Source organism: Podarcis muralis, chromosome 2 (assembly GCF_964188315.1).
Source record: "Podarcis muralis chromosome 2, rPodMur119.hap1.1, whole genome shotgun sequence".
NCBI classification, from domain to species: Eukaryota; Metazoa; Chordata; class Lepidosauria; order Squamata; family Lacertidae; genus Podarcis; species Podarcis muralis.
Window position 1 is genome coordinate 104,082,897 of NC_135656.1, and position 26,574 is coordinate 104,109,470.

General features: G+C 48.6%; 1 protein-coding gene across 3 annotated transcripts in view; it reads right to left on the reverse strand.

Annotated features, from left to right (window-relative positions):
- Nucleotides 1-21,013: 21,013 nt before the first annotated feature.
- The window catches only part of LOC114591915 (G-protein coupled receptor 22-like), a 39,133-nt gene continuing 33,572 nt past the window's right edge, over nt 21,014-26,574 (reverse strand). For all 3 annotated transcript variants that reach the window (XM_028719647.2, XM_028719646.2, XM_028719645.2), the window contains exon 2: nt 21,014-25,406. In XM_028719647.2, coding sequence (XP_028575480.2) covers nt 24,041-25,333 — 1,293 coding nt within the window. In that variant the 5' untranslated portion in view covers nt 25,334-25,406 and the 3' untranslated portion in view covers nt 21,014-24,040. The remainder of the gene's footprint in view (nt 25,407-26,574) is intronic.

Genomic DNA, 26,574 nt, shown 5'->3' on the forward strand with positions numbered 1-26,574 from the left:
AGTATTGGAGCCTCAGCTTCAGGATCTGTCCTTCCAGTGAGCACTCAGGGCTGATTTTCTTAAGAATGGATCTGTTTGATCTTCTTGCAGTCCACGGGACTCTCAAGAGTCTCCTCCAGCACCATAATTCAAAAGCATCAATTCTTCGGCGATCAGCCTTCTTTATGGTCCAGCTCTCACTTCCATACATCATCACTACTGGGAAAACCATGGCTTTTACTATACAGACTTTTGTTGGCAAGGTGATGTCTCTGCTTTTTAAGATGCTGTCTAGGTTTGTCATTGCTTTTCAAGGGCCATAGAAATCTCTTTAACCAGGGACACCCAATCAACGTGGGCCAAAAAGGAAGGGACGGGAAGGGCGGGGACTGAGTCCAGCCACTCCATGCAGGGTTCAGTACGCCACCCCTGACAGAGGCAGGTGCAGGCTAGGTGCTTTGAGGCCAGGGCCCCCAGTGCTGATGTTGTTGTTTCCCTTGGGGAAGGAGGAGGGAGAGAGGATGGGGCAGAGCTTGCCAGCAGGCAGGTGGCCAGCATGCAGGAGAAGCACATATGTGTGGGGTTGTAAGGGGACACCCGGCCTACTAAAGATAGGAACTGACAGCTGCAGCTTGGGCCAAGCATTGCCGGTGCGGGGCAGCGGGAGGGGGCAGCTCTCTGCAGCCTATCTTGTGCTGCCTGCGGTGTGCCTGGGCTTTTGCTTATACAGCTGACAGCTGACCAAGGCACCTGCTTCCAGGGCTGGTGGGGCCCTGGAGCAGCCAAGCCTCTGCCAGAGCATGAAATGCAAGGAACTGAGGGTCAAGCTACACGTTAAGGGCAGGGCTGGGGTTATTTTACACACATTGCCAGGGCAGGGCCTGGGACCTCTAGTCTAAGTTGGGACCCTAGAGGGGAAGGCAGGTTGGGGGGCTTTTGCCTAATCTGGATTGGGCTCCCTGTGTGTGCAATTTGCAGGTGGGACAGGCGGTTAGATGACCATTTATGCAGCCCCAGGAGAAAGGACAAAAGAGGAGATAGATTTGAATAAATGTGCAAGCTGATGGACTGTGCAGAACTTGATAAAATGACAGGGAAGATCAGATACTTATGAGATCAAAAGTTTATTGAGGACTGGGGAAAACTAGTGGAGTATTGGGGATGTATAAGTGACAATGAAATAACGTTAGTGGCATTTAAAGAAGCTCTGTAAAAACTCAAGAAATATTGTAAGAAAGAAAAACAGGTGTGGAAGGGTATGTTAAAAGGCAATAGAAAATTTAGGAAATGTGTAATTAAAAAGTTTAATTCGGATGATTGTCAGAAAGGCTGATGGAAGTCCAAAAATGAAAAAATTTGTTAAGTTGTAATGTATATCTATTTTTCTTGATGAAAATTAATAAAAATACTATAAAAAAAGATTTGAATAAATGTGCATATGCTAATTTACATATGCATGTGCAAATGTAGAAATAATTGCTTTATTTTAAGTACAGTGGTACCTCGGGTTACAGACACTTAAGGTTACAAACGCCACTAACCCAGAAATAGTACCTTGGGTTAAGAACTTTGCTTCAGGATGAGAACAGAAATCGTGCTCCGGCGGTGCGGCGGCAGCAGGAGGGGCATTCCATTAGCTAAAGTGGTGCTTCAGGTTAAGAACAGTTTCAGGTTAAGAACGGACCTCCAGAACAAATTAAGTTCTTAACCCGGGGTACCACTGTACAGTAGATGACACATTTTGCCACAGTGGGGAAGACTGTCTGTGAACCTCTCTCTCAGATAGGCTCCGGCTTTCTCTCTTCTATGGATCTTTATTTTTAAACTGGACTAGAAACATGTTCAAATAGAGAACGCCTTCAAAAGGAGAACTGTTCTCTGTAATGTAGGGCACATGGCCAGCAAACCTGGGGTGGGAATGGGTGCTAAATCCCATTTGCTTCCATGAAAGCAATTTTTTCATATGGCAATTGCAAGTGATGGGAGGTGATCCAAACCAGGATCATGGTAGGGGGATAAAGGGCTGAAGCCCTCTACTTCCCCATGCTAGGGTCCCAATCCAGATCCAAGTCCCAAGTAGTTTATTTTGTGTAAACCAGGGATGGGGAACCTTTGTTCCTCCAGATGTTGCCAAACTACAACTCCCATCAGCCCCAGCAAGCAAGGCCAATGGCTAGGGGTGATGGGAGTTATAGTTCAGTACCATCTGGAGGACCAAAACTTTCTCATCCCTGGTGTAAACAGGCATGTAAGCAACCCTGCACTTCAAGCAAGGGTGGGGAAACCTGTGATTGTTTCTGGATGGTGCTGGCCTTCAACTCTTATAATCATGCTGGATGGGGAATTGGAGTTCAATAATATCAGGAGGGCTTAAAGGTGCAGCTATATAGTTAATGTAATGTGCTGTTTGCTCCCCTCCCCCAAAACGCCAAGACTGGCCTTGCTGATATGGGATAACCAGCCTCATAACCAACATGCTTAAATCTAGTTGATGCATGAAGGGGTTAACACCATAGAGTAAGCTGTCCTGCCAGGCTTAGAGAGATTATTTCCCTTTACCTCGAAGGAAATGAGTAATCAAGCCTATTGGTCAACCTCCAGCCCACCTGAGAAGTTCAATGTGTACTCACAAGCCACTCTTGAATTTCTATACCAATATTTTAGGAACTTTCACTATTTTGTAACTAAGCCAAGCAATGTTTTCTGAAGCACATGAACCTGACCTTTGGAGAGTTTGTAAGTAAATCATTTTTTTTTAACTTACCAAATGTGTGGGCTTTTTCCTATGCTGGGGAAAGAAGGAAACTTCGCAACTCACAAGGTCTGGCAGCCTCTATTTCCACTCTTTACGTTGCTGCATCTTTTGTGATTTTAAATCTCTGCTGGGGTTCTCTCACCAAAGAGTACTTGCCCCAAACTTGGATCTTGGCATCCAGGACTCCTTTTTAAACCTATTTTTTCTTTGAACCAACGGCTAGATCAAAGGTGCCAGGAGTCCAGCGACAAATCCCCAACTGCAAACAAGTAGACGCTTTGGTACACACAAGTTGGCCAAGAAGTTGTTCTCCTGACCACAACACCGGACAGTGAAAGGCTTAAAAAATCGATTTATTTTGGTCACTGACCAGAGTGCTACTGAAAGGCTTGACATCCCTGCACCCTTCTGTTTTGCCCTCAAGGAGAAGGTCAGAGACATTCCTATATAGCTAATTGTCCAGTTCCTTTGTAAAGCCATCATCACCTTTCATGGGTTCCACAAAATCTTTTATGAAGTACTCTTATGTGTTCTGAAACTAACATGGTTTTGGAAATAGTTTTTTCTGTGATGGTCCACATAAACTCTGCCTGTCCTCTTCCACCAACAGAAACCCAGGATTTCTGTTATGTAAGCCAAGCAGACAGCCAACTGCATGTTTCTTTTAAAAGCTGCGTCTCATTTCTGTATGCCCTTCAGTCTTAACTCTTAATAAACATCCTTTAAGTGAAGCTGTTGGGAGCGCTTGGCGTGTTGTGTAACACAGATACTGACCCACCCGCTAGCACCTCACTGCACTGTGATGTGTTATAATGCTTTTAAGGAATAACAAGCCAGGGCCTGGACTGGTAGTGGCTAGCAGACATGGCAAGTGTCCCCTCACCCCTCTTTGGAATTTGTATAGCTCTGCAGTAGGCCCAGCAGAGGGAATAATCGGGGTTGTTGGCAGGTAATAATGAACAGGACACACCTCCAAGCTGGTTCTTTGGCAAAGAGCAGGGGTTAGCAACCTTTTCCAGTCATGGGCCAGTCCACCGTCCCTCAGACCATGTGGTGGGCCGGACTATATTTTGGGAAAAAAATATGAATGAATCCCTATGTCCCACAAATAACCCAGAGATGCATTTTAAATAATAGGACACATTCTACTCATGTAAAAACACCAGACAGGCCCCACAAATAACCCAGAGATGCATTTTAAATAAAAGCGCATATTCTACTCATGTAAAAACATGCTAATTCCTGGACCGTGCGCGGGCTGGATTGAGACGGCGATTGGGCCGCATCTGGCCGATGGGCCTTAGGTTGCCTACCCCTGGCAAAGAGACAGGTGAGGTGTGTGCCTGATCATCACAGCTGCATGTATGCAGGTGTATCTATTTATTTAAAGCACTTCGCTCTGATCTTTAGCTGGAGAGAACAATCAGGGGAAGGCTCTTCTTTCAGACCCTGCCTGTTGGCTTCCCAGAAACACTGTTGGAAAAGGATTGCTGATCCAAACAGACCTTTGATCACGAATCTTTCTGGGCCGAGGCCTCCTTCTGGGAACCAGCTACTCCCGAGCTTTCGGTTTTGTTTTATTGTAAGTTCTAAGATGAAAACATACGCACCCTGCTGGAATGAGGCCACCGACCCCTGGCTAAGGAAGCAGATTGTCTTATTTGTATGGCATATATATGTGCGTATGCAGAAACAGTGTGGTGTAGTGGTTAGAGCTTGGGATTAGCGTACTCTTTAGTACCTACAGAAAAAAGCACTAGGGGCATGCCAAGTGTAATTGGAGTGGAGGCTTCCTCTGTATAAAAGTTTGCTGTTGTTGTTTTGCTTTGAGGCTCAACACTTTAACGGGAAGATTATTTTTAGTAAAGTGGAACCTTGGTTGTCAATTGCTTCAGAAGCTGAACAATTCGGAACCTGAAAGTGAATGCTTCTGTTTTCAAATGTGCATCGGAAGTTGAATGGCTTCTGAGGCACGTTTCTCCGTTTTTTAAAAAGGAATTTGGTGACTGGCAATTGTGCCTCGGTTGTTGAACGTTTCGGAAGTTGAAGGGTCTTCCGGAATAGATAACTTTCAACAACTGAGGTTCCACTGTACAGCGGTACCTTTGGCTACATACTTAATTCGTTCCGAAGGTCTGTTCTTAACCTGAAACTGTTCTTAACCTGAAGCACCACTTTAGCTAATGGGGTCTCCCGCTGCCGCTGCCGGAGCACAATTTCTGTTCTCATCCTGAAGCAAAGTTCTTAACCCAAGGTATTATTTCTGGGTTAATGGAGTCTGTAACCTGAAGCGTATGTAACTTGAAGCGTATGTAGCCCGAGGTACCCTGTATTACTCTTTAACCATTGCCATCGCTATTTTGAGGCCCAACACCTGTGAGTAGTATTAATATTTAAACATCATCATTACAGTGGTGCCCCGCAAGACGAAAAGAATCCGTTTCACGATTCTCTTCGTCTAGCGGTTTTTTCGTCTTGCGAAGCAACCCCATTAGCGGCTAAGCAGATTAGCGCTATTAGCGGTTTAGCGGCTTAGCGGCTATTAAAGGCTTAGCGGCTAAGCTGTTAAAAGGCTATTAACGGCTTAGCGGCTTTGAAGAAGGGGGGAAAAAGCAGGGGGGGGGGGAATGGCGAGACTCGCAAGATGTTTTCGTCTTGTGAAGCAAGCCCATAGGGAAATTCGTCTTGCGAAGCGCCTCCGAAATGGAAAACCCTTCGTCTAGCGGGTTTTCCGTCTTGCGAGGCATTCGTCTTGCGGGGCACCACTGTATTATTTTGAGGCCCAATGCCTTAACGGGAAGACAGCTGTTCATCGCCATCATTATTTGGAGGCCCAACGCTCTAAAGGGAAGCTCTTCCTTTCCCTGCCTGGCCTTACAGAAGCTTCCCTTGTCCTCACCGGAGTGTCTTTCGCCAGGCACCCCAGTTAGGTCTGAAGGGAGGCCCTGGGACTGGCAGTGAATAAGTTTCTTTGGGCCTGGAGTGATGGAGGTCAGCAAGCCCTCACGAGTTGGGCACTCACGTGTCAAGGCAGCGGGACTGTTTGTCCGGGACTCCCGTTTACTTTGTCAACAGGATCAAAGGGCTTGTGTTTGACAAGTGGGAGGAGAGGACAGAGAAGGAAAACATGTCCTTTTGTCCCTCCCTCTGCCCTACAGCCATGGCCGGAGAGGCAAAAAACGAGAGTCAAGGTGGGAAGAAGAAGGAGAAGAGTGAAAAACACACCCAGATTAATGGTACTCCAAAACACAGCTGGACAACAGGGCTGTCATTATATTATTATTTCCTGGCAGAGTTCCTGTGTCATAATTGCAGCACGATAGGCGCCGTTTCACCAGCAATACAACTGTGTGCTAATGAAATATGCACACAGAGCCCTGCTTTGTGCAAGAGTGGCCGCCTGAGGTGGTACCCTTCAGCCCGTGTCAAGTACACAGGAGTACCTGAGGCTGTTGAGATATCCTGGCAACTGGGGCAAAGATTCCCTCTGGTTTACCTGCCTCTCCCTGGCCGTAAAAACACAGCAATAATAACAGAGTGATGTGTGTTTCTTTGAATAACCTCTCCCCACTTCTTTTAACGCCTGCCACCAGCGCTGCTTCCTCACTTTCCTGCTGGAGTTGGCATGGCCACCTAGTGGCAGCCATGCGAATTGAAGAGCGTGACGACAGCCTTAGATTGTTATGTATATGGGAAGATAAGACTGAATTATAGTGACAGTTTTATTAGCAATTCAAGGCCTGTGAGCTGACGTGCTGCAAGTAGCTTGCAGCTGGAGCTGTGTTCAAGGCAAAGATCCACGAGCAAGCGAGAGCCCCCAACTCCACTGTGAACTCACCAACATCTCTTCTTCTGGAGTGTAGGAAATGTGGCATTATATTTTTCAGTGAGTCACATAGATACAGACACTTTAGGTACTGAATTGCATCTTATTCTCATAGACAGACTTAGCCAGGGCACTTTTTCCATATTGCAGGGATGAGAGGGCCGCCTCCTTTTGCCTTCCTGAGCTCTGGGTTGTCTTACTTCCACTGCTACAGAGTGCCAGAGAGGCCCCAGCTTCCCAATCTCTTATTTGGTCATTTGGCTGCGTTTCTCTCAACACGGTGCCCTTCTCTTGGCTGAGCTCCATGATTCGTTACAAATTAGTCTGACAATAAAGGCTATCAGTTTAAAGAGTGTCTAAGCGCTTGAGATAGATACACAGGCAGCATGGAATGGAAGTTAAGCCTCAGTCGTGTCTGCAGAGGAAATGATGTGGGGTACGAAAGCTTGCAAATATTCCTTGGTCCATTTAGAACCTTTTTGGCCCAGAAGGCCAGATCTTTTATCTCCTCCCGCCGCACAGGCCAACTGTGACAGGTGGGCAGAGCCACCCACGTGCCAATCAACTCACATCACAAAGGCACCAGGCGACTGATAGGTGGATGGACTCGCCCACCTGTCAGATTTGACCCATGGAAGGAGGGGGGTCTGCTTTGCCAACACATTCCCCATAGGGAATGTGCTGGCTAACCTGCCACTCATCAGCTGATGAGCAGTGTGTTCAGTCCTGCTCTGTGTAGGGGTCTGAGCAGCTGATGAGTGGTTAAATCCTGTTGCTTTGGCAGTGCACACCAGTTCCCTGTGGGAAACTGGCTGACAGGTGGGTGCATTCAACATAGATGGGAATGCCACCCATCAGCTGACATCACCCAGTGTTTTTATGGGGGGGGGCAGAGGTTCCCCAATTCTTGATTTACAGCATGAGGGGGCAACCTTTTTCCTGCTGAGAGCCACCTTCTTTTGCAAGGGTAATCTTCCAGGTGTTGCGTGCCAGCTGTGCAGTCAGAGGCAGGGGCAACTAGAGCCAGCCACAAGTGTGTGGGGCCACGCCTTACCTCTCCGATACTCCCGTTCAGTCCCTCTCTCTTCCTCCCCAGCAAGTCAGCGGAGAGAAAGATCACTCTGTGGCCAGAAGCCTGAACTGATTCTTTGCAGAGAGCTTTTGAAATTGGGCTAAGGGCCGCATAAAATTAGGCCTGAGGGACACAAGATGCCCCATTTGGATCGCAATTTGGTCCCAAAGTGTCACCCTCCCCACCAAAACACACTTCAGACGCATTCAACATATTGAGAAGTGGTAATAGTCAAATGATCTGAATTGGTGACCTATGTTACGTAACGGAGAATTAAATTAGAACTACACATTATGCTGCAAGGATGGGGTTTCCAACCCTGTGACTGCTGCAGGGGCGGCGGCACCAATGCTTGGGCTGGCCTGATAGCAAAGTGCTGCCTTCCCACCCAGGTCAAGGGACATAGTGTCTCATGCTGGTCAAGTTCTCTGGGCCCCTGGGGTGGAAACTGTTTTGGCAGCTGAGGCAAGACAGCAAGGCACCTCTTCCCACTCCCTTATCAGGCAATACTGTATTGTAAGATGCAATATATTAAAGGACAACGATTTGGCACCCTCTGTGACGCCCAGAACCACTGTCTCAGGGGCAGATGTCTCCCTCTGCCTAACATGAAGGCAAAAGAGGCACTGGCAAGGGAGATTCAGTGAGCAGGAAATGGAGCGATGAACTCTTCTCTTGCACCAGGTTTCCAACTGTTCTCCACCTCCCACCAATCTGGGTGCCAAGGCTAGCAATGGGCCTGGTTGCTGGTGCACAGCTTGAAGGTATGGGTTGTGGGGAAATGTGGGGAGCAAGGGAAGCATGAAGTACCCATTCCCTATGAACACACCCACAGGCAACATTAGCCTTTCCCTGTAAATATGGGTTAGGTTGCCAAGGCACTGTTCTGTTCCCATCTTAGCCGCCTGCCCCTTGTCGCTGATGGTCTTTGCCTAGGTCAAATCTTGCAAGCACCTACGCCAGGTTCCTCTAATCATGGTGACAGATGGCTATGCCGCCCTAAGGTACTGAAATATACTCAGAGTCGCAAAGTGATTTCAGGCTCTTTATTCAGCTCATAGTGGTGAGGAGGAATGAATGAAAGTCCCCTCAAAGTATCTGCTTTATATACATTATTTACACAATGGGCTGCACATGATTGGCTAATTCCGGAATTCTACTGTAAGCCAATCAGGTTGTGGATTCACTTCTATCTGGAGCATGATTGGGTAGTTCCTGCCAACCAATCATACTGCTGCATTGTTCTAGGACCAATCAGACTGCTGCATTCTGAATCCTATTGTTCTAGGACCAATCAGACTGCTGCCTTTTGGATCCTATTGTTCTAGGACCAATCAGACTGCTGCAGTTTGGATCCTATTCAACTCAGTACATAACAGGTACATAGCAGCCCACAGTGAAAAAGACCCCAGAAGAAATATTGTGTTGTTGGTCAGATGGTGGTGAGAGCAGAGTCTGTCTGTCTGTCTGCCTGGCAGTGCCCTCTTGCTCTAAGCTCTCAGTAAGGGCAAGATTGCCCTCTGGTGGCGATGTAGCAGACCGGGGTGGCCCAGGTCTCAACCCTGCCCTTTTTGGGGAGGGGCCAGTGCATGCCACACACTGTTGTAAGACACTTACCTAATTCCTGGCGATGTCAACAGTGGCTTAGGAGGGCTTTCCCGGTTACATAAATGATGGGCTCCTGCAGTTCAACCACATTGTTTTGCAACACTTGAAAGAGGTTGGTGTGTGTGTGTAAAGTGGTAGATGTGCTCTTAGGAAACGGAACTTGCTGAGACGACCACACGAAGCCCTCTCGAAAAGGTACAACCTGCACCAGCCTTCACTCACCTGGTGCCTTCCAGGTGATTGGGTTACAACTCCCAACGTCCAGAGCCTGCATGGGCTGGTGGTAGCTGTGATCCAAAACACCTTGAGGGCATCAGGTGGGTGAAGGCTGATCTACACTCTATAAATAGCACCGTCACATAAGGGGGAAAACTTTCACAAACGGTTTTGTTCAACCGCCACACAAGGAACAAAACTCACAAACAGAAGCATCACACAAAATCACCGACGTTTTTATTTATTTGTGCATAGCTTAAGTGAGCTACATTTGAGTTGCTTTAATGGAGAACTTAGAGGAACGGGGTGTACGGACAGCTCTTAGAAACACCAAAGCTGCAGTCCTAGGAACAAAAGCAAACAGCTCTGGGGTGGATTTATGTGGGGCTTTCCCCCCAGCCTAATCTGTTTTGCTTCTTCAATGCTGAAACCCAGTTAAAGACTCCTCCTAGATGTTTGGAACCAGGGAATCCAAATAGTGCCTCCCTCTTGGAGATATATATAACCTATATCAGGGGTCTGCAACCTTTAAGACAAAAAGAGCCACTTGGACCCGTTTCCGAAGAAAAAAAAACTAGGAGCCGCAAAACTCGTCATTATAAAAATAACTTTTTTGTCACTTTTTAAAATTATTTCTTTATTTGACCCCTCAGAATTACTCCTCCTCATAGAAATAAACGTTAAATTAACAAGTTACCTTTTTGTGTGTGTGTGTTCTCCACTCCCCTTCAAAACAGTGACCAGCGTACATGCCCCCTTTCAATGCAGTGACCAGCGTACATGCCCCTTACAATGTAGCGGGCGGGCGGGCGGGAAGGTGACGTCGGGACGGTGCATGACTAACGCACGCACTGCCCCCATGCAACGTCACAGCCAGTACAGCGCCCGCCACAGTGGGGAGTGTCGGGGCGCACAATGCGCCTCCTCCCCTCGCTAGTATCCGCCCTGGAGCCGCGGCAAAGGTGTAAAATAGCCGTGGGTTGCAGACCCCTGACCTATATGCTGAATAATTGATATTGTAATTACCTAAAATACCTTGCCTGAGACAAGCTGTATATAACCATCTCTAACGTTAGGGCTGGCTCCGGCATGCAATACTGGTTTTCCCTCGGAAGGATCATGTGCAGTCTTGTGTAGATACCCCAAAATCCACACCCCACCCCCAACCACTCGAAAATTGCCAAGCATCTTGGTGGAGCACTTAAAATGATTTTTCTACCTGCTGTAGCAATTGTAATGCACTACGCTGGATGCTGTGTGATACAATTAAAAAACAATATGAGGATTTAATAGGACAGCCTTCTATCCACAGACATGCCACAGACCACCTGAATGAATCTTGCTCACCACTGGTGGTCCACAGACCAGTTTTGGAACCCCCTGCCCTACAATTATTCCTGGCTGTGCTTCTTACACTGTTAAGTGGCCATAGATTCCCTGTGGCTGGCAGACGTACTGTGTCCAGTTCTGGGCACCACAGTTCAAGAAGGACACTGACAAACTGGAACGTGTCCAGAGGAGGGCAACCAAAATGGTCAAAGGCCTGGAAACGATGCCTTATGAGGAACAGCTAAGGGAGCTGGGCATGTTTAGCCTGGAGAAGAGGAGGTTAAAGGGGTGATATGATAGCCATGTTCAAATATATAAAAGGATGTCATATAGAGGAGGGAGAAAGGTTGTTTTCTGCTGCTCCAGAGAAGCGGACACGGAGCAATGGATCCAAACTACAAGAAAGAAGATTCCACCTAAACATTAGGAAGAACTTCCTGACAGTAAGAGCTGTTCGACAGTGGAATTTGCTGCCAAGGAGTGTGGTGGAGTCTCCTTCTTTGGAGGTCTTTAAGCAGAGGCTTCACAACCATATGTCAGGAGTGCTCTGATGGTGTTTCCTGCTTGGCAGGGGGTTGGACTCGATGGCCCTTGTGGTCTATTCCAACTCTATGATTCTATGAGAAGGAGAAAAGAAGGCCTAACCCTGTTATCATTCACCCAGGCAAATGGAAGGTGGAGAATTTATCCTCTTCTCTGTTTTCCCTTGTGGGAAGGACTGTGGATTCCCCTTCACAGAGTTACAGTTCCCAGTACCTTAAACTACTGGGATTATCTGGGGGGTAGGTCATGTGCTTTAAATGTGTGTTGGGTGTGCTTTATAAACATATGGCATGGGTCTGACTTTTCGCTGCCTTCTCAGTATGACAAGTGTAGTGGCTAGAGTGCTGGAGGTCCAGGGAGAGCAGAGTTCGAATCCTCACTCAGCCATGAAACTCAATGGGTGACCTTGGGCCATTCAGTCGCTACTTTGCAGGGTTTTGTTTTGTTTTTAAGGATAAAATGGGGAGGAAGAGAACCATGCTTGCCACCTTGAGCTCCTTGGAGGAAAAGTGGGATATATAATGTGATAAATAAGTAAAATTAAGCAAAAGGGTTAAAAACCATTCATACGTTGCTCCTTTAACATTGTGTTCAGCTCTCCCTCCCTCTTCCGCTCCTCACTTGTTTTATTTTGCTTAACAATTAATCCGACCTATTCAAAACCTTGCTCGTGGCTTTGTGACATTTTGATTACTCCTGTTAAAAGATATAACCTTATCGTGGTTTATGGATTCCCTGCCCCTGCTACAACGGTCCAACATGGCGACCTGCGGTGTTTGTTTTGATGTGCACAGACGGTTATTTTTAGCTTTGTTGCTTCACGTGCTTCAGATATTTGAGTTGTTTTGTTTCCTTCTGCTTGCACTGCCACCGCCAAGAGGTCAAGGGTGTCAGCAGTGGACGCCCTCCCTGGCGAGCCTTTGGGTTATGGGCTTCCTGTTGCTATTTCTCTTTTGTTTCAAGGAACACTTGGAGGAAATGCCTTTGGCGAAAGGAGACCAAGTCACACTGCCAGAAGGGAAATTCCTTAGGGGGTGGCAACGCATAACTCCCCCTGCTGGCTGAGCTACTAACACCCCACCAAACCATCCACAGAGGACAATTTTGATGTGATAATCTGGGGACATTGCTCCTCTAAATCCTTCCTCCCTTCAGCAGTTCTTTGATGTGAAGATTTTAGGATTTTGGCTGCAGTCCAAGCACACACTTGCTTGGAAGCAAGCCGCAGTGAACTCAGTGGAACTTACTGCCATGCAGCTATAAACAGAACCGGGCTGCGTGTTTGTGAGGTGAATTAACTAATTTCTCAGGCTCCCAGTGATAATCAAAACGGCAATTGCAAAAGCAGACTGCCAACGTTTGAAGGAGAAAGCTACTTAAGGTCAGTCTAGCCAGGTTTGACATTCCAGCTTACCTCTTCCTGCTTGCAGCATCTTCACCAGTTCCATGCTGGATCTTTCCACGTGACTACAGTACTTTGGGGTGCTACAGCTCCTAACTCTGTGGGCAGAAGTGGGCATGATGAAAGGTGGGCAGACAATCAAGCAGCACATCTTAGCAGAGGCTCATTCCTGGTCTCCCTCTTTCAAAGGAACAGTTATTGGAAGGGTGGTGTGGTGGACCAAACCTCCTCATGTGGACAAGGTCCTCCTTTGTGTTCTTCGGCCTCTCAATGTGTTTCATCTCCAATTCTACCTCCTTATCTTAGCAACCTTAGCCATTTCTTTTCCTCCATCTCCTTTTTAAGCCCTCCTTGCTGCCTTGACTAGGAAGGAGCCTGGACTAGGAAAAGGGTGGAGGACACAGAAGAGGTTCTGGCCGAAGTTCTTGAGATGTAAGGATCAAAGACATTTGGACATACCTGCTTAAGGGAGACAGAAACCAGAGTGTGAAGAGCAGGGGTCAGCAAACTTTTTCACCACTGTTCCTCAGACCTTGTTGGGGGCCAGACTATATTTGTTTTTTGGGGGGGAAATGAACGGATTCCTTAGCCTCACAAATCACCCAGAGATGCATTTTAAATAAAAGGGCACCTTCTACTCATGTAAAAACACCAGGCAGGCCCCACAAACAACCCAGAGATGCATTTTAAATAAAAGGGCACATTCTACTCATGTAAAAACACGCTGATTCCCGGACCGTCTGCGGGCCAGATTTAGAAGGCAATTAGGCCTTAGTTTGCCTACCCATGATGAAGAGGAACAATGCCCCAAATACCACATCCAAATTGTCCTCATTTTGGTGGGGTGTTACTAGCTTAATCAGCAGGGGGCAGTGTGTGTTGCCATCTCTAAGGACTCTCTCTTCTGGAAGATCTTTGATAGGAATGTTTTGGGATTTTGGCTGCAGTCCAAACAGCGCTTGCTAGGGCGTAAACTGCAGTGGTGGAACTTCCTGCCATGCAACTATAAACAGAACTTCATATTATGGAAGAAGCCTGGTAGAGTGGAGTGTGCTCTTTAAAGTGAGGCCTGCTTCCACAGTGCAATATGAGGGAGAGGTGGTGGATGGGGTTATCTTGGCACATTAATACACTAGTCAGTCAGTTTCTAGGTTTGCAAACCGGAATCACATCAGAATCAAACCAGAATCACATCTCTCTTCATTCACACAGGGGAGAATTGCTGAGTAAATGGAACTCCAGATACATCATTTAGTTGTTTGTAAGTTGCTCTGGGCAAAATAAAGCGGCCAACAGATTTAATAAATAATAAAGTAATAGGGGATGCGGGTGGCGCTGTGGGTTAAACCACAGAGCCTAGGACTTGCCGATTAGAAGGTCAGCGGTTTGAATCCCCGCGACAGGGTGAGCTCCCGTTGCTCGGTCCCTGCTCCTGCCAACCTAGCAGTTCAAAAGCACGTCAAAGTGGATAAATAGGTACCACTCCGGTGGGAAGGAAAACAGCGTTTCCGTGTGCTGCTCTGGTTCGCCAGAAGCAGCTTATTCATGCTGGCCACATGACCTGGAAGCTGTACGCCGGCTCCCTCAGCCAATAAAGCGAGATGAGCGCTGCAACCCCAGAGTTGGCCACGACTGGACCTAATGGTCAGGGGTCCCTTTACCTTTACAAGTAATAATAATCACAGTAGCCAATGACATCACAGGTGGACAAAGGACAGGCAATACAGTGAGTACCAAAGCTACATTGCTATAAAGCTGTGTGAAATGTTAGACAGCTCTTCTCCTTTCCTTGGTTAGAGATGTTTTGCAGCAGAAAGGTGTTTTGTGTGTGTTTTGGGGGGAAGCATTTAACCCTTCACCTGCTGGCCACCTTTTACTCCCACCCCTGTTCCTTTTACTCCTGCTATGGTTCTGCACCTGCATTTACCTTCTGAAGATAATTATTATTTGCCCAATCCTATGGACAGGAAAGTATGCTCAGTTTACTGCATGTATGTCTGCCTGCAGTGAGGAGATTATTCGAAAGTTACCAACGTTCACACCCTAACTTTATGCCAGGCATAAAGTCAAAGGTATTAAATGAACGCAGGTTTTTCATTGGTTTGAAAGAAGTGCAAGAATGGATTTGTGTGTGCATCACTTGTGAATGCTCGCAATAATCAGAGCAGTTTGGAAGCAGGTTCTTCCAGGACTCGCTAGATGGCACCAGTGCTTCATCCTGGCCAAAGTATTGCTGTGTTTTCTAAGAATTAAGAGCCAATACAGTACTGCAATAGCAGCAGTCGTCATAAAAGCCTATCAATAATGCATGGAGGATGCTTTGTAATTCTTTGTGTGTGTCTGGTCATTTCATTACAAAAATATTGTGGCATTTCCTGCATGATGCAGCAAGACGCACACACCCCAACCGAAATAAAACCACAGAATCAGACCTTTTTGAAATTATTTGTCATTGACGGAGATTCTGGGTGTTTGAGCGGGAAGAAGAGATTTACAGGAAAAGTCACTTGATCCATGTAGCTGGAAAAGCCCTTTTACTGTTTTCCATCCAGAGTACAGCCATTCCCTCTACACAGCAAGGGATTCTGTTACCGGCCTGACAGAGATCACATTGCCACTGCCAAGGTGGGGGTAAGCAGGTGGGGCATAATATAGATTTAAGGATAACGTCGGGCCCTGCAGATCAATGTCTCAATGCAACGTCATTGCAAAATCCTCTCAGGAATCCTAAACCCATACGATCCTCACAGGATAGCTGGCGCAAGTCACAGGACATTCCTTGGTATTTGACCTCTGGACCGTAGATGTTCGGCCTCTTGGTGTGGTTCATCTACAGTTATGTCTCCTTATCTTAGCAATTTGTCCTCTCGCCCCAAATTTTGTGACCTTGCCGAGGAAGAAACCTGGAAATGGAGTGGGGTGTTGTTCCCTCAGTGGGGAAAACCCCCCTGCTGGTGCTCACTGGTAGGGCAGAGGGGCTGAGACTCAAACAGTAAAGGTAAAGGAACCCAACACCGCTAGGTCCAGTCGTGGCCGACTCTGGGGTTGCGGTGCTCATCTCACTTTATTGGCTGAGGGAGCCAGCAGACAGCTTCTGGGTCATGTGGCCAGCATGACTAAGCCGCTTCTGGAGAACCAGAGCAGCGCATCGAAACGCTGTTTACCTTTCCGCCAGAGCAGGAAGAAGAAGAAGAGTTTGGATTTGATATCCCGCCTTTCACTCCCTTTAAGGAGTTTCAAAGCGGCTAACATTCTCCTTTCCCTTCATCCCCCACAACAAACACTCTGTGAGGTGAGTGGGGCTGAGAGACTTCAAAGAAGTGTGACTGGCCCAAGGTCACCCAGCAGCTGCATGTGGAGGAGCGGAGACGCAAACCCGGTTCCCCAGATTACGAGACTACCACTCCTAACCACTACACCACACTGGCTCTCAGTATGTATTTGCACTTTGACGTGCTTTCGAACTGCTAGGTTGGCAGGAGCAGGGACCGAGTAACGGGAGCTCACCCCATCGTGGGGATTCGAACAGCCAACCTTCTGATCAGCAAGTCCTAGGCTCTGTAGTTTAACCTACAGCGCCACCCGTGTCCCAACAGTAGGTTGAGGCAAAGTCAGTGACAGACAAGAGACAACCCATTTCCCCATCGTTTTCCCTGCTGAGAATTACAGGGGCAAATGTTGAGGAGGATTTCAGGCAGTGCCATCCTCCTGCACTGCTTGTAATAAGGGAGGCGGGAAGAAAGGAGGGCCTGGCTGATGGCTGCCTAGTTGGGGCAGTACCCCAGTCATGGACGAGCCCTTACTACCCCAGGGTTTGAGAAACCTGTGTTCCAGTTAAGACTGGATTGTGCAAAGAAAAACAATTTCTTCCCTGCATAGGGGTGACCTCTGGAGAATCAGACCTCACCTGCACTATACCTTTAAATCAGTACCATACCACTGTGAACACTTTCATGGCTTCCCTAGAGAATCCTGGGTAATGTAGTTTGTTCTGGGCGCCATGAGTTGTTAGGAGAGCCCCCCCCCCCCCCCCCCCCGTTAGGGTTGTCATATTTCTAGAAGTGAGAATCTGGACACAAAAAAGGTTTTGTTTCGTTTTTGCCACAATTGTGGACCTGCTTTGCAAAATCTCAAAAAAAGATGTTTTTAAGCTATTTTTTTCCAGAATTTTCCCCAAAATTCAACACTTCTGATACGAGCTGCCGTACGCCATTTTTGACGGACAAATCCCAGCTACATCTGGGAAATTCTGGACGTAGGGCAGCCGTCCCCCGTTCCCTCAGAGCAACAACTCTCAGAGGGGTTTAACAGTTCTGCCCTTTCCCCAGGGAGCTGGAAATTGTAGCTCTGTGAGGGGAATAAGGGGGTTTTCAAGCAACATACAGCTCCCTTAAGAAACTACAGGATGATTTGGGGGACAGATTAAATTCACATGATACAGCTCTAAATGTACGACACAGATGGGGCCTAAATATGTCTGACCTGCTTTTTAACCTCAAAGCACTGGTCCCTTCCTCTCACAAGCAAGGAGGCAGGCTACAGCTACGCAGTGGCATGAGGAAAGCTTTCTGCACAACCTCAGAGAAGCATGCCGTTCCCTTTCTTCCTTTCCTTCCTTCCAGGGCTGAGTCTGAGCAGAGGAAATAGGTTCCCCTAGCTGCAGGAGCAGAATAATAACTATTTCACTTACAGCTAGGAGTTAAAGCACAAAGGCAGAAGGGTTATTTTCCTGTGCAGAGGATATTAGAATTGAAGAGGAGGAGAGTGGAGTGCTTTTGAATGGCATAACACAGACTCCTTATCCCTGCGATGCTTACCAGTTTCCAAGGGCAGCATAGTGTATGTGGGGGGAGCATTTGTGGAATTGCAAGCTTTCGGGGGAAGCATTTGTGAAATTGCATGCATTTGTGGAATCTGGGCTCCGTGGAAGGCATTGTATGGAGACCAGGCAGGGCTCGTGGGGAATTTAGAGAGAAGTGTCGTGGGAGACCATAAATTACAATGTGACCTTACTGCAGCAGCACTTGGTACAGGTAGCACATTGCAACAAATGTGAAGTGCATTCATTGAGAGGGAGAGATGGTGTTTGACATCAGCAGCAAATTTCAAAACATTGTAGTTGTGGTGGGGCCGACCGAAAAGGTTGAATTTCCCTGAATAGACTGCTTTCAGGCTGAGGAATGCCCATACTGATCGGCACTGAGCACCCACTCTAGCAATTACAATCTAGGCAGAATGTACAAGTCAGGAATAGTCTGCAGGAAAAAAGCTGGGTGCCTTTTTGGTGAGCAATGTGCCCTTGCTGAGAATCCGAAATGAAATCAGCCACAAGCAATTCTTTAAGGATCAAACGCAGTTGGAATGTTAAAAAAACTGACTTTGAGACGCATACCCTTGATCTCTTATCGTCCCTCTCAAGGCTCATGAAAAATTGACTAGGTGAAGAATCATCACAGTACAGGGAAGCTAACCAGTGTCACGCAGCTAGGAAGTGAGGCTTTCCCTCCTCTGAAAATGTATTAAGCCCCTCTGTCTTCTGTCCCTGGGTTTGGCTACATAGAATTAACTTCGGCTGACATTGCGAAGCAATAATTTCAAATATGTTTGTTAAAAGCTTGCAGCCACATCAAGGACAACTAGACCGCACGTCTGCATAATTTGCAGCCGCAGCTCTGATGTGGCAGGAAACGTCAAGGTAAATCTCATGCATCTTAAATCGAATGCAGAATGGCACAGGGCAAACTAGTGCCAACATTGTTCTGGATAACCTGCACGGCGCCACAGAGCAGCCATACTGGCCTGCAGTGCAGAGCCTGGGTCATGCTGCAGGGAAGATGGATCAGATGATAGAGCTGTAGAGTTGGAAGGAACCCCGAGGAGGGTCATCTAGTCCAACCCCCTGCTGTGCAGGAATCTCAACTAGATCGCACATGACAGATGACGATTCAACCTCTGCTTTAAAAAACCCAAGGAAGGGAGAGTCCACCACCTCTCGTGGGAAGCTGTTCCACTGTCAAACAGCTCTTACAGTCAGGAAGTTCTTTGTGACTTTTAGTCAGAATCTCCCTTCTTGTAATTGAATCCATTGGTTTGGGTCCTAGTCTCTGGAGCAGAAGAAAACAAGCTTGTTCCACCTCCCAGGCGACAGCCCTTTAGATATTTGAAGATGGCTACTGTATCTCCTCCGAGTCTACCAGACTAAACATACCACATTCCCTCAACCATTCCTCATAAGGTTTGCGCTCTCACGCTGGTTTCCAGATGCACACAGCAGAGCTGCCAGTGTAAAATTATTCTGCAGATCTGCGTCTGCACAACTGCAGAGTTCTGGTTATGAAAAGCTGCAACCCTTAAGATAGCATGTAACATGGGCCATAGTTAGAAATATATGTCTGTAGTGAATGGGCTTTGGTAACAGCTCAAAGCTTTCTAAAGAATGGAATAGGAACGTAATCGACCAAATATCTGCTCCCAAGAATAGCACCAACTCAGTAGTGTACCGTGTGATTTGCATGTCCAGGGCCCCAATTTAAATTTGTCAACTCTCCAGTTACAGAATTGCAGGCAACTAAAGTTTGGAAAGGCCCCTTCAGCAAAGACCTTGAAATGTTGTCAGTCATAGTGGCCAATGCTTGGCTACTTGGATCAGTGATCTGATTTCATGTAAGCAGACCTGCATATAATTATTACATCACATATGAAAAACCATTGGCTTTGTTTGCATGTAATGGTAAACCATGGTTAAAGACTTACTGGGATTAAGACTGCCCGATCCTAATAAATCATAGTTTATTTTTTGGTGGAACATTGCATAAATGAAGGGTTCATATAAAGGATGTTATTGGGTGGAGGGGAACCTCCTATTTAATACTACTGCTCATTTTGATACCTGCCCTACCCCCAGAAGAGAAAAATAACAATGCTCAATTCTAAGAGATATTTCAGCTTTTGCAGTCACTAGGTTTTGCTCTGGAAGGGTGGGATGTGTTGTTAAGAAGCAGCAATTACCAGTCGTTGATAACAGCATTGAAAAATTGTACTTGGCTTGATGTTCAAGGTATTTCCCCCTTCTGGGTGAGACCTGAGATTTACTGCACCTCGGCAATCCATTGAAAAGCAAAACTGAGATCTCACTAGGTGGAAGCACATTCAGAAAACACACTCCCCATGCGAAAATGATGTCGAAGAGCCCCACTGTGCTGCCACAGCAGTTGCCTTAGCAGGAGACTGTTGGCATTTTGACAGCAGACTCTTCCAATTTTTCCCCAAAAAAATGATTGCCACCATTGACTATAATGAGCAAGTCAACTCCTCCTTGAATACGGCTTGCTTGCGACAGGGTAGTGTCCAGCACAGAAAATAAACACCCGGCCCTTAGTGGGGGGAAACACTGCCTATTTGTTGTGCTTTTCCATTCTTCCCAACCCCCCTTTTCCCTCCACATTATTTTGCTGTAGTCCTATATCTAGATATTATTATTTTTTTGTATTTATGCACCTGTTCTAAAGGAGCTGGCAGGTGCCTTCCCACACTCTAAAGGAGTGACTCTATAATTACGAAGTGCCAAATAGGGATCTTCTCCCACTGTACATTTTTAAAGCAAACAAACTGTTCTCACCATACACCAACCTAACGTTCTGACATTTGTACAACTCAGGTTTGAGTTGTCACGTAAGAAAGCAACAATACTATTGCAAAGATCAGTCACCCCCTCCCCATTTATTTATTTTTTTGTATGAACCACAGCCCGTATGTGGTCACAGACTGTGGCTGCTCTTTACGTCTCATGATTCATTTGTTGGAGTGGGAAACCTGGGAGTGGGGCCCATTTTATGCGCACCCCAGCCCAATTTCAAAAAGTCTTCTGTAAGGGATTAGTTCCGACCTCTGGCAGGAACTGTTCGGCAGCCCACTGGGCAGAGGGAGAGAAAGGAGATAGAAAAGGGTGGCAAGGAGAGAGGGCAAAAGAGGGTGACATTGCCCAGTCTTGGCTCTGGCCCTGCCCACTGCCAATGTTGCAGAACTACAACTCTAATCAACCCTAGCAAGCAGGGCCAATGGCCAGGAATGGTGTAAGCTGTAGTTCAGAAACATTCAGAGGACCAAAGGTTCCCTGCTCCTGCCTCAACCCACAGCAGAAAAAAAGGTTGTTCATCTGTATTTTGCATTGTCTCAGGGCAGCTTGAGGCTAAAGATCAGAGGAAGTGAATGAGCGAGACGCAAAGTGGCAAAACGTCAAGCCAAGTCTTCTAACGCAGATGAAATAAAGCAGCCTGAAAGAGGTTTAGACTCAAGAGGTTTACTATTCTCCAAGGCAAAGTTCTTCTATAATGGGGAAAAGCCACCATCAATTCCCTACTTACACACCTTTGGCAGACAGCACAGTCCAGAAGAAGAACCACACTCAGAAAGGCTCCGGTGTATCAGTGGGACATCGTGGGAAAATATGGATGTGAGGCGTTTGACAATTGTTTCTGCTGCTCCCTTCTAGTGAGACTACCTCTGGGAAAATACAAGCACAATCTATTACCACTGAGATGATCCCATTCTGCCGGGATGAATCTGCGACTTCCAGCTTCATTTAAAAGGGGTAGCGGGTTGTTCATGTGAGGCCAACTGGTTCTACCCTCTGGGAACCCCCCCGCGATTTCTGACACATTTCACACACAACTCACCAGCTCTTTTATTGCCTTCAACTGTGGCCATGTTACAGCTTCCAGAATATGACACCTATGGCTAGACTACACCGATAAACAAGAGACGAGACAGTTGTGTGAAATCCGCCTTCAGACTCCTGGCAGGAAGAAGCTGGGCACCCAAATGTTACTTCCAACACGTCTCCCCCCCCCTTCCTTTTTCTTTTGCCACGTGGGATGAATGAGGAAGACGTAGCAAGTCTTTTGTTGATAGCTGTGCTGGCGGTTGGCATGGAGGAAGGATGCAACAGGGCCAGTTGGTGTGACTGTCTGCGTGGCTCTGTGGATACCAGGGAAGGGCTGTGGCTTTGCATGCAGAATATCCCAGGTTCAGTCTCTGGTTAGGGCTAGGGAAAACCCTGGTCTGAAGCTTTGAGGTGCTGCTGTCAATAGGTGCCAATCCTCGTCTGCAATAGACCAACAGTCTGATGGTGTATATTCTTGTATTGCAGTAAGTCTAGGTAAAGAACCAGTCTAATGCCAAGTTCTTAATAAGCTCGAAAATAAGGAACTATAATGAGCTGCCGTTGACCCGTTCAGGGGGAAAAAAGTCCTTCTAGAGGCTCTCGCCAGCTTCGTGATCTATTCAGCATTTGCCACGCGCCCACACACTTTTGAGGGGCACTTCTCTGCTCCTCCCGCCATCGGGTGCTGATGAGCCAGAGGATTCTGGGCCTATTCTAAGGGAGAGTGTGGGAGAGAACTGACTGCCTGGCAGCTGACCCTATGCTCCTCAAGCATTTCTGGGAAGCAGCAAGGAGCAGAATTGTAGCTGGTAGACTGAGGGCTTTCTTCTCCTTCCCTCCTGACAACCTTCAATGTAACAGCGGCAGGGAAAGGATCTCTTGCGGGTGGCTGGGCAGGCATGTGCCTGTATCTTGGGCAGTGCTGCAACTTTCGTTAGTGCCTGACAGAAGTAAGTCCAGTGGGACTTGCACCCAGCTCAGCTCCCCTAGTACACAAATAGCACCCTTGGACAGCCCTTTCACTGCCATAAAGGCCAATCCCAAGCCTTGGCACCTTCCATTTGGCATACCGTCTTCCCCACTCCCCTCCAGGGGCATGTTCCCCCAGAGGCACAGTATGAAAGGGCTGGGTCGAACTCTGCTATTGATGTATACCTAGGTCCTCTTTCCAGACCATGTTGCTTAGATGATACCAACTGCAAGGAGGGCAGGGGCCAGAGCTTGGTGCCGGAGCACCTGCTCTGCATGCAGAAAATGCCCAGTTCTAATCCTGATGTATCTTCCAGTATGGCTGGGAATATCCCCTGCCTGAGACCCTGGAGAATGACTGCCAGTCAGACAGACAATACTGAGCTAGATGGAACCCAACGGTGTGGGCTTGGTATAAGGCAGCTTTTGATGTCTGGCCTCTTTTTAAACGAGACATCCGGGGTCGCTTGGGGCATGTCTACACCTATAGTCCCTGTTCCTCTGATTGGAGCGGACCATTTCTCCCTCCCCTTTCCCCCTGCAAAAGCTGTTGCCGTTTGGTACGGTAGTGAACCTTCAAATCCAGAACTGCAGCTGCACTTAGCATCTGATGCTGGGAGTCAGTGGCCACCAGCGATGGCAGAGGCAAGGAAATCAGTGCCTGCAGTACTGAAGCCTTAAAAAACCCCAAAAAACCCAAGTAGGTTGTTGGGAAACTGGTCCCAATATGGAAGTGGTGTGTGGGCACAGAGCCTAACATAACCCTTTGCAGAAAGGTATGTTTGCCAGGCTCCAGCTATTGGGCTGGGAGATCTACAACTGCACATAAACCCACCCCCAAAGCATAGCATGTTCTGGAGACGGCAGGGGCCTGGGATGATGCAACAGAACAGTGTGTCGCTTGCCTAATCTAAGGGGTTCTGGAAAGAAAAGCACAGCAAAACATTGGGGCCGAGAGCTGTGCGAGGCTCACCCCTTCCCCAAACCCGCATTTCCCCCGCAGCCACAAAATGCTTTCTTAGACCTCTTCCTCCACTTCCATCAGCGGGCAGAGAACTTGTTCTAGCCATCCCGGACTTAGCCAGCAATAAAGAGAAATATGTGTTAGCTGATTAGGCCCATGGGGAAGCTCACTTGCTCACTGCCATGTGGGCTCAACGACCCTATATGCAGGGGACCTCACCCGAGTGGATGTCTTTAGCACAACTCTTGGCACCGATATAAACATTAAATAGGAGTAGTAGTAGTGATCATCATATTGGGTCTCAGTGTGGTGAATTGGCCGGTGCCGTGGGTGGGAAGGCTCGAGCCTTTGTCTTTTACCTCAGACAGTCAGTTGGTTTCAGCGCTGGCAACGGGAAGGCCTTGCACTCTGGGCGCAGGGCCTTTTGTGAGGGATCAGTATCGCACCCTACCCAGAAACCCTTGGGGTTTCAGCAAAGCGCTGATGGCTAACCCTCGCTGCTTCATTAAGACATCGGCTCACCCCCACTTCTCTCATTCGGTGGCTTCGGGCGGAGGGGTTAGCACCGGTGTTGTAGTTTCTGGCGGCCTCTGTGCCTCCCTCCCCTTTCAGTGTTTGGCACTCGCCGCTCACCAGCTTGGGCGAGGCGGAAGATTCGTACGCCCACCCCCAAACTCTGCTGAACCTCCATTTTGAGGGCTCGGCCCCCTACGCCTCACTCCTTAGCAGCCTCAGTCAGGCAGCGCTCGGCTCCGTCACTACTCCGCAGCCGGCCCTTGCAGCTTTTGCGGGGCGGCTCCACCCAGGAGTTGTGGATGACGGTGCCGCCGGGCGCGGGGTCCACCTGCAGGGCCGACACCACTCGCTTCTTCAGCTTGCTGCGCAGCACGTTCCGCAGCTTCTGGCGGGTGAAGGCGTAGAGGAGCGGGTGGAAGATGGTAGTGCCGTAGGCCATGGCCAGGAAGCAGACGCGCAGCTTGCCCATCAGGGGGCTGGGCCCCAGGCACAGGATCAGCAGGTTGGCGACAGACAGTGGCGCCCAGCACAACAGGAAGGTGGAGATGATGAGCAGGGACATGCGGAAAACCCGCCGCTGGCGCTTCCTCCGGTCACGGTGGCGCTTCACCGCTCGCCGCAGGGCGATGATCACAGAGACCGAGGCTTGCACCCCCATGGGCGGTGGCGTTGGCAGCGCCGGCACGGGCTGAGAGAGCCGCTTGGCTTCCGCTCCGCCGGCCGCCACACTGACGCTTGGCTCTGCCGATTTCCGCCGCTTCCTCTTCTTGGTCTTGTGGCGTTGGCTGCGCTTGAAGGTGCTGCCGATGCTGATGTTGAGGGCCTGCAGGATCTTGGCGTAGGTCACCAGCATGACGGCCACAGCGGCAAAGAACGTGGGGATCTGGATAGCCAGGTGGTAGGAGGTGCCGAGTTCGGCGTGGAACTCCTCGGGGCCGACGCAGAGCACAGTGCGGTTCTGCCACGTGCTGGCATGGCCCAGCTCGCCCTCGAGGAAGGGTATGAAGAAGACCGCCAGGGACAGCACCCAGACGCCGGCCAGGAGAAGGATGGCGCGGCCCGGGGTCAGCACGCGCTGCGCCGGCCGCACCGAGATGTCGTAGCGGTCCAGGCTGATCACCAGCACGTTGGTGGCCGTGGCCACGCTGCTGAAGGTGATGCACGCCTCGTGGAAGCAGCAGAGCAGTGTGGCGGCCCGGTCGGGGGGCACCAGGACCACCACCATGGTAAGCGGGGCGCACACCACGCATATGAGCACGTCCAGCACGTGCAAGTTCATGGTCACCATGTTGCTGACAGAGTCCACCAGGCCAGCCTGCAGGCAATACAGCACCAATACGGTCAAGTTGCTGCTGACGCCCAGTACGATTTCCAACATGAGGAAGCCCGTCAGTGAGACCTGGAAGCCCAGCGGGTAGGGCAGTGCCCAGCTGGGGTCAGGGGTCACCCCGTCCGTCGTCTCCAGGATAGTGTCGAACATGGGAGTCTCCATGGCTGAGAGGGCACGGAGGTGTGGGCATAGTCCGTGGAATGAATGGGCTTGGGGTTGCAGGCAGCTCCCTCACCTGTGGGGAGAGAGAGGTACCATCAAGTATCATCAAAGCAGCAAGACGAACCTTTGCATTGACAGCAGCAGCCTGGGACAGTGTTCACACCTGAGGAATCTTCCTCACATCATAAAATTTGCCATTGGCATCCCATCCATCACCTAGGCCAGCCTTCCCATAGCCTAGTGGGCTGGGGAAGGCTGCGGTTCACTGAGGAGGATGAGAATTGTAGTCCTAATAATATCTGGAGGGCACCCAGTTTCGGAAGCCTGGCCTAGGTGATGGAAAGGTGTGTGGGGGGGGTAATGAAATAGGCACCCTAGCTTAACCCCAATAGGCAGAATGGGCTATGTTTTGCTCCCCCCTCCCCAAAGCAACAACAGGGACATCTTACCACAAGGTGAACGATCTCTGCACCACCACCATGGAGTGAAACAGATATGCAATCTGTGCATTAACTTCACTGGAAATTTCATGCCGTTCCTTTGCCATGCAGTAATCGCTGGCACCCCCCCCCCCTTAATGGATGAGGTTTCCCTGTCAGTCAAGCTCACTACCCAAGTAAGGAACAGTTAAGAGAGCGTTGATAAGAGATGCAGAGCCATTGTGTATTCCCCTCACCCCTGAGCGGCTGAAGTTTTCAAAAGCGCTTATCTGTGCATGTATTCTAACACGTCCTCCCTGATCATGAGAGCAAAGATTTTCAGGAATTGAAATTCTGTACGCACCTACCCACCATAATAAACCCCGAAGGGGTACTTGGAAGCAGGCATGAAAGACAGAAAAGACAGTCGCCTGCAGGAAAACGAGTGGATTTGTAGATTCAGAGACACTGAATGGTGCAGGGGGGAAACTGTCCGCTATGGGATTCTAGCAGTGACTGAACTTAACATGGGCAAACTGCAAGCCCCCTCCCTTCCAAGCCCCCACAAATCAGGAAAGCATTAGCACAGGTGGAGAAGACTTCAGACTCTGCTTTCCCAAGAGCTAAATAACTAATCTGCCTCCTGGCCAAACTACACATTTTTGGGCATGTAACCCCCAACTGTTGTTCCTTCCAAGGCAGAGGAATGGGCAATTTTCAGTGGTAAAGTGAAGGAGGAAGGCTGTGTTTAATCCTTCCCAACCTGCTGGTTTCCCCCTGTAAACTGCCCCCCTTCACTTGCTCCAACTCTGGAAGCCAATG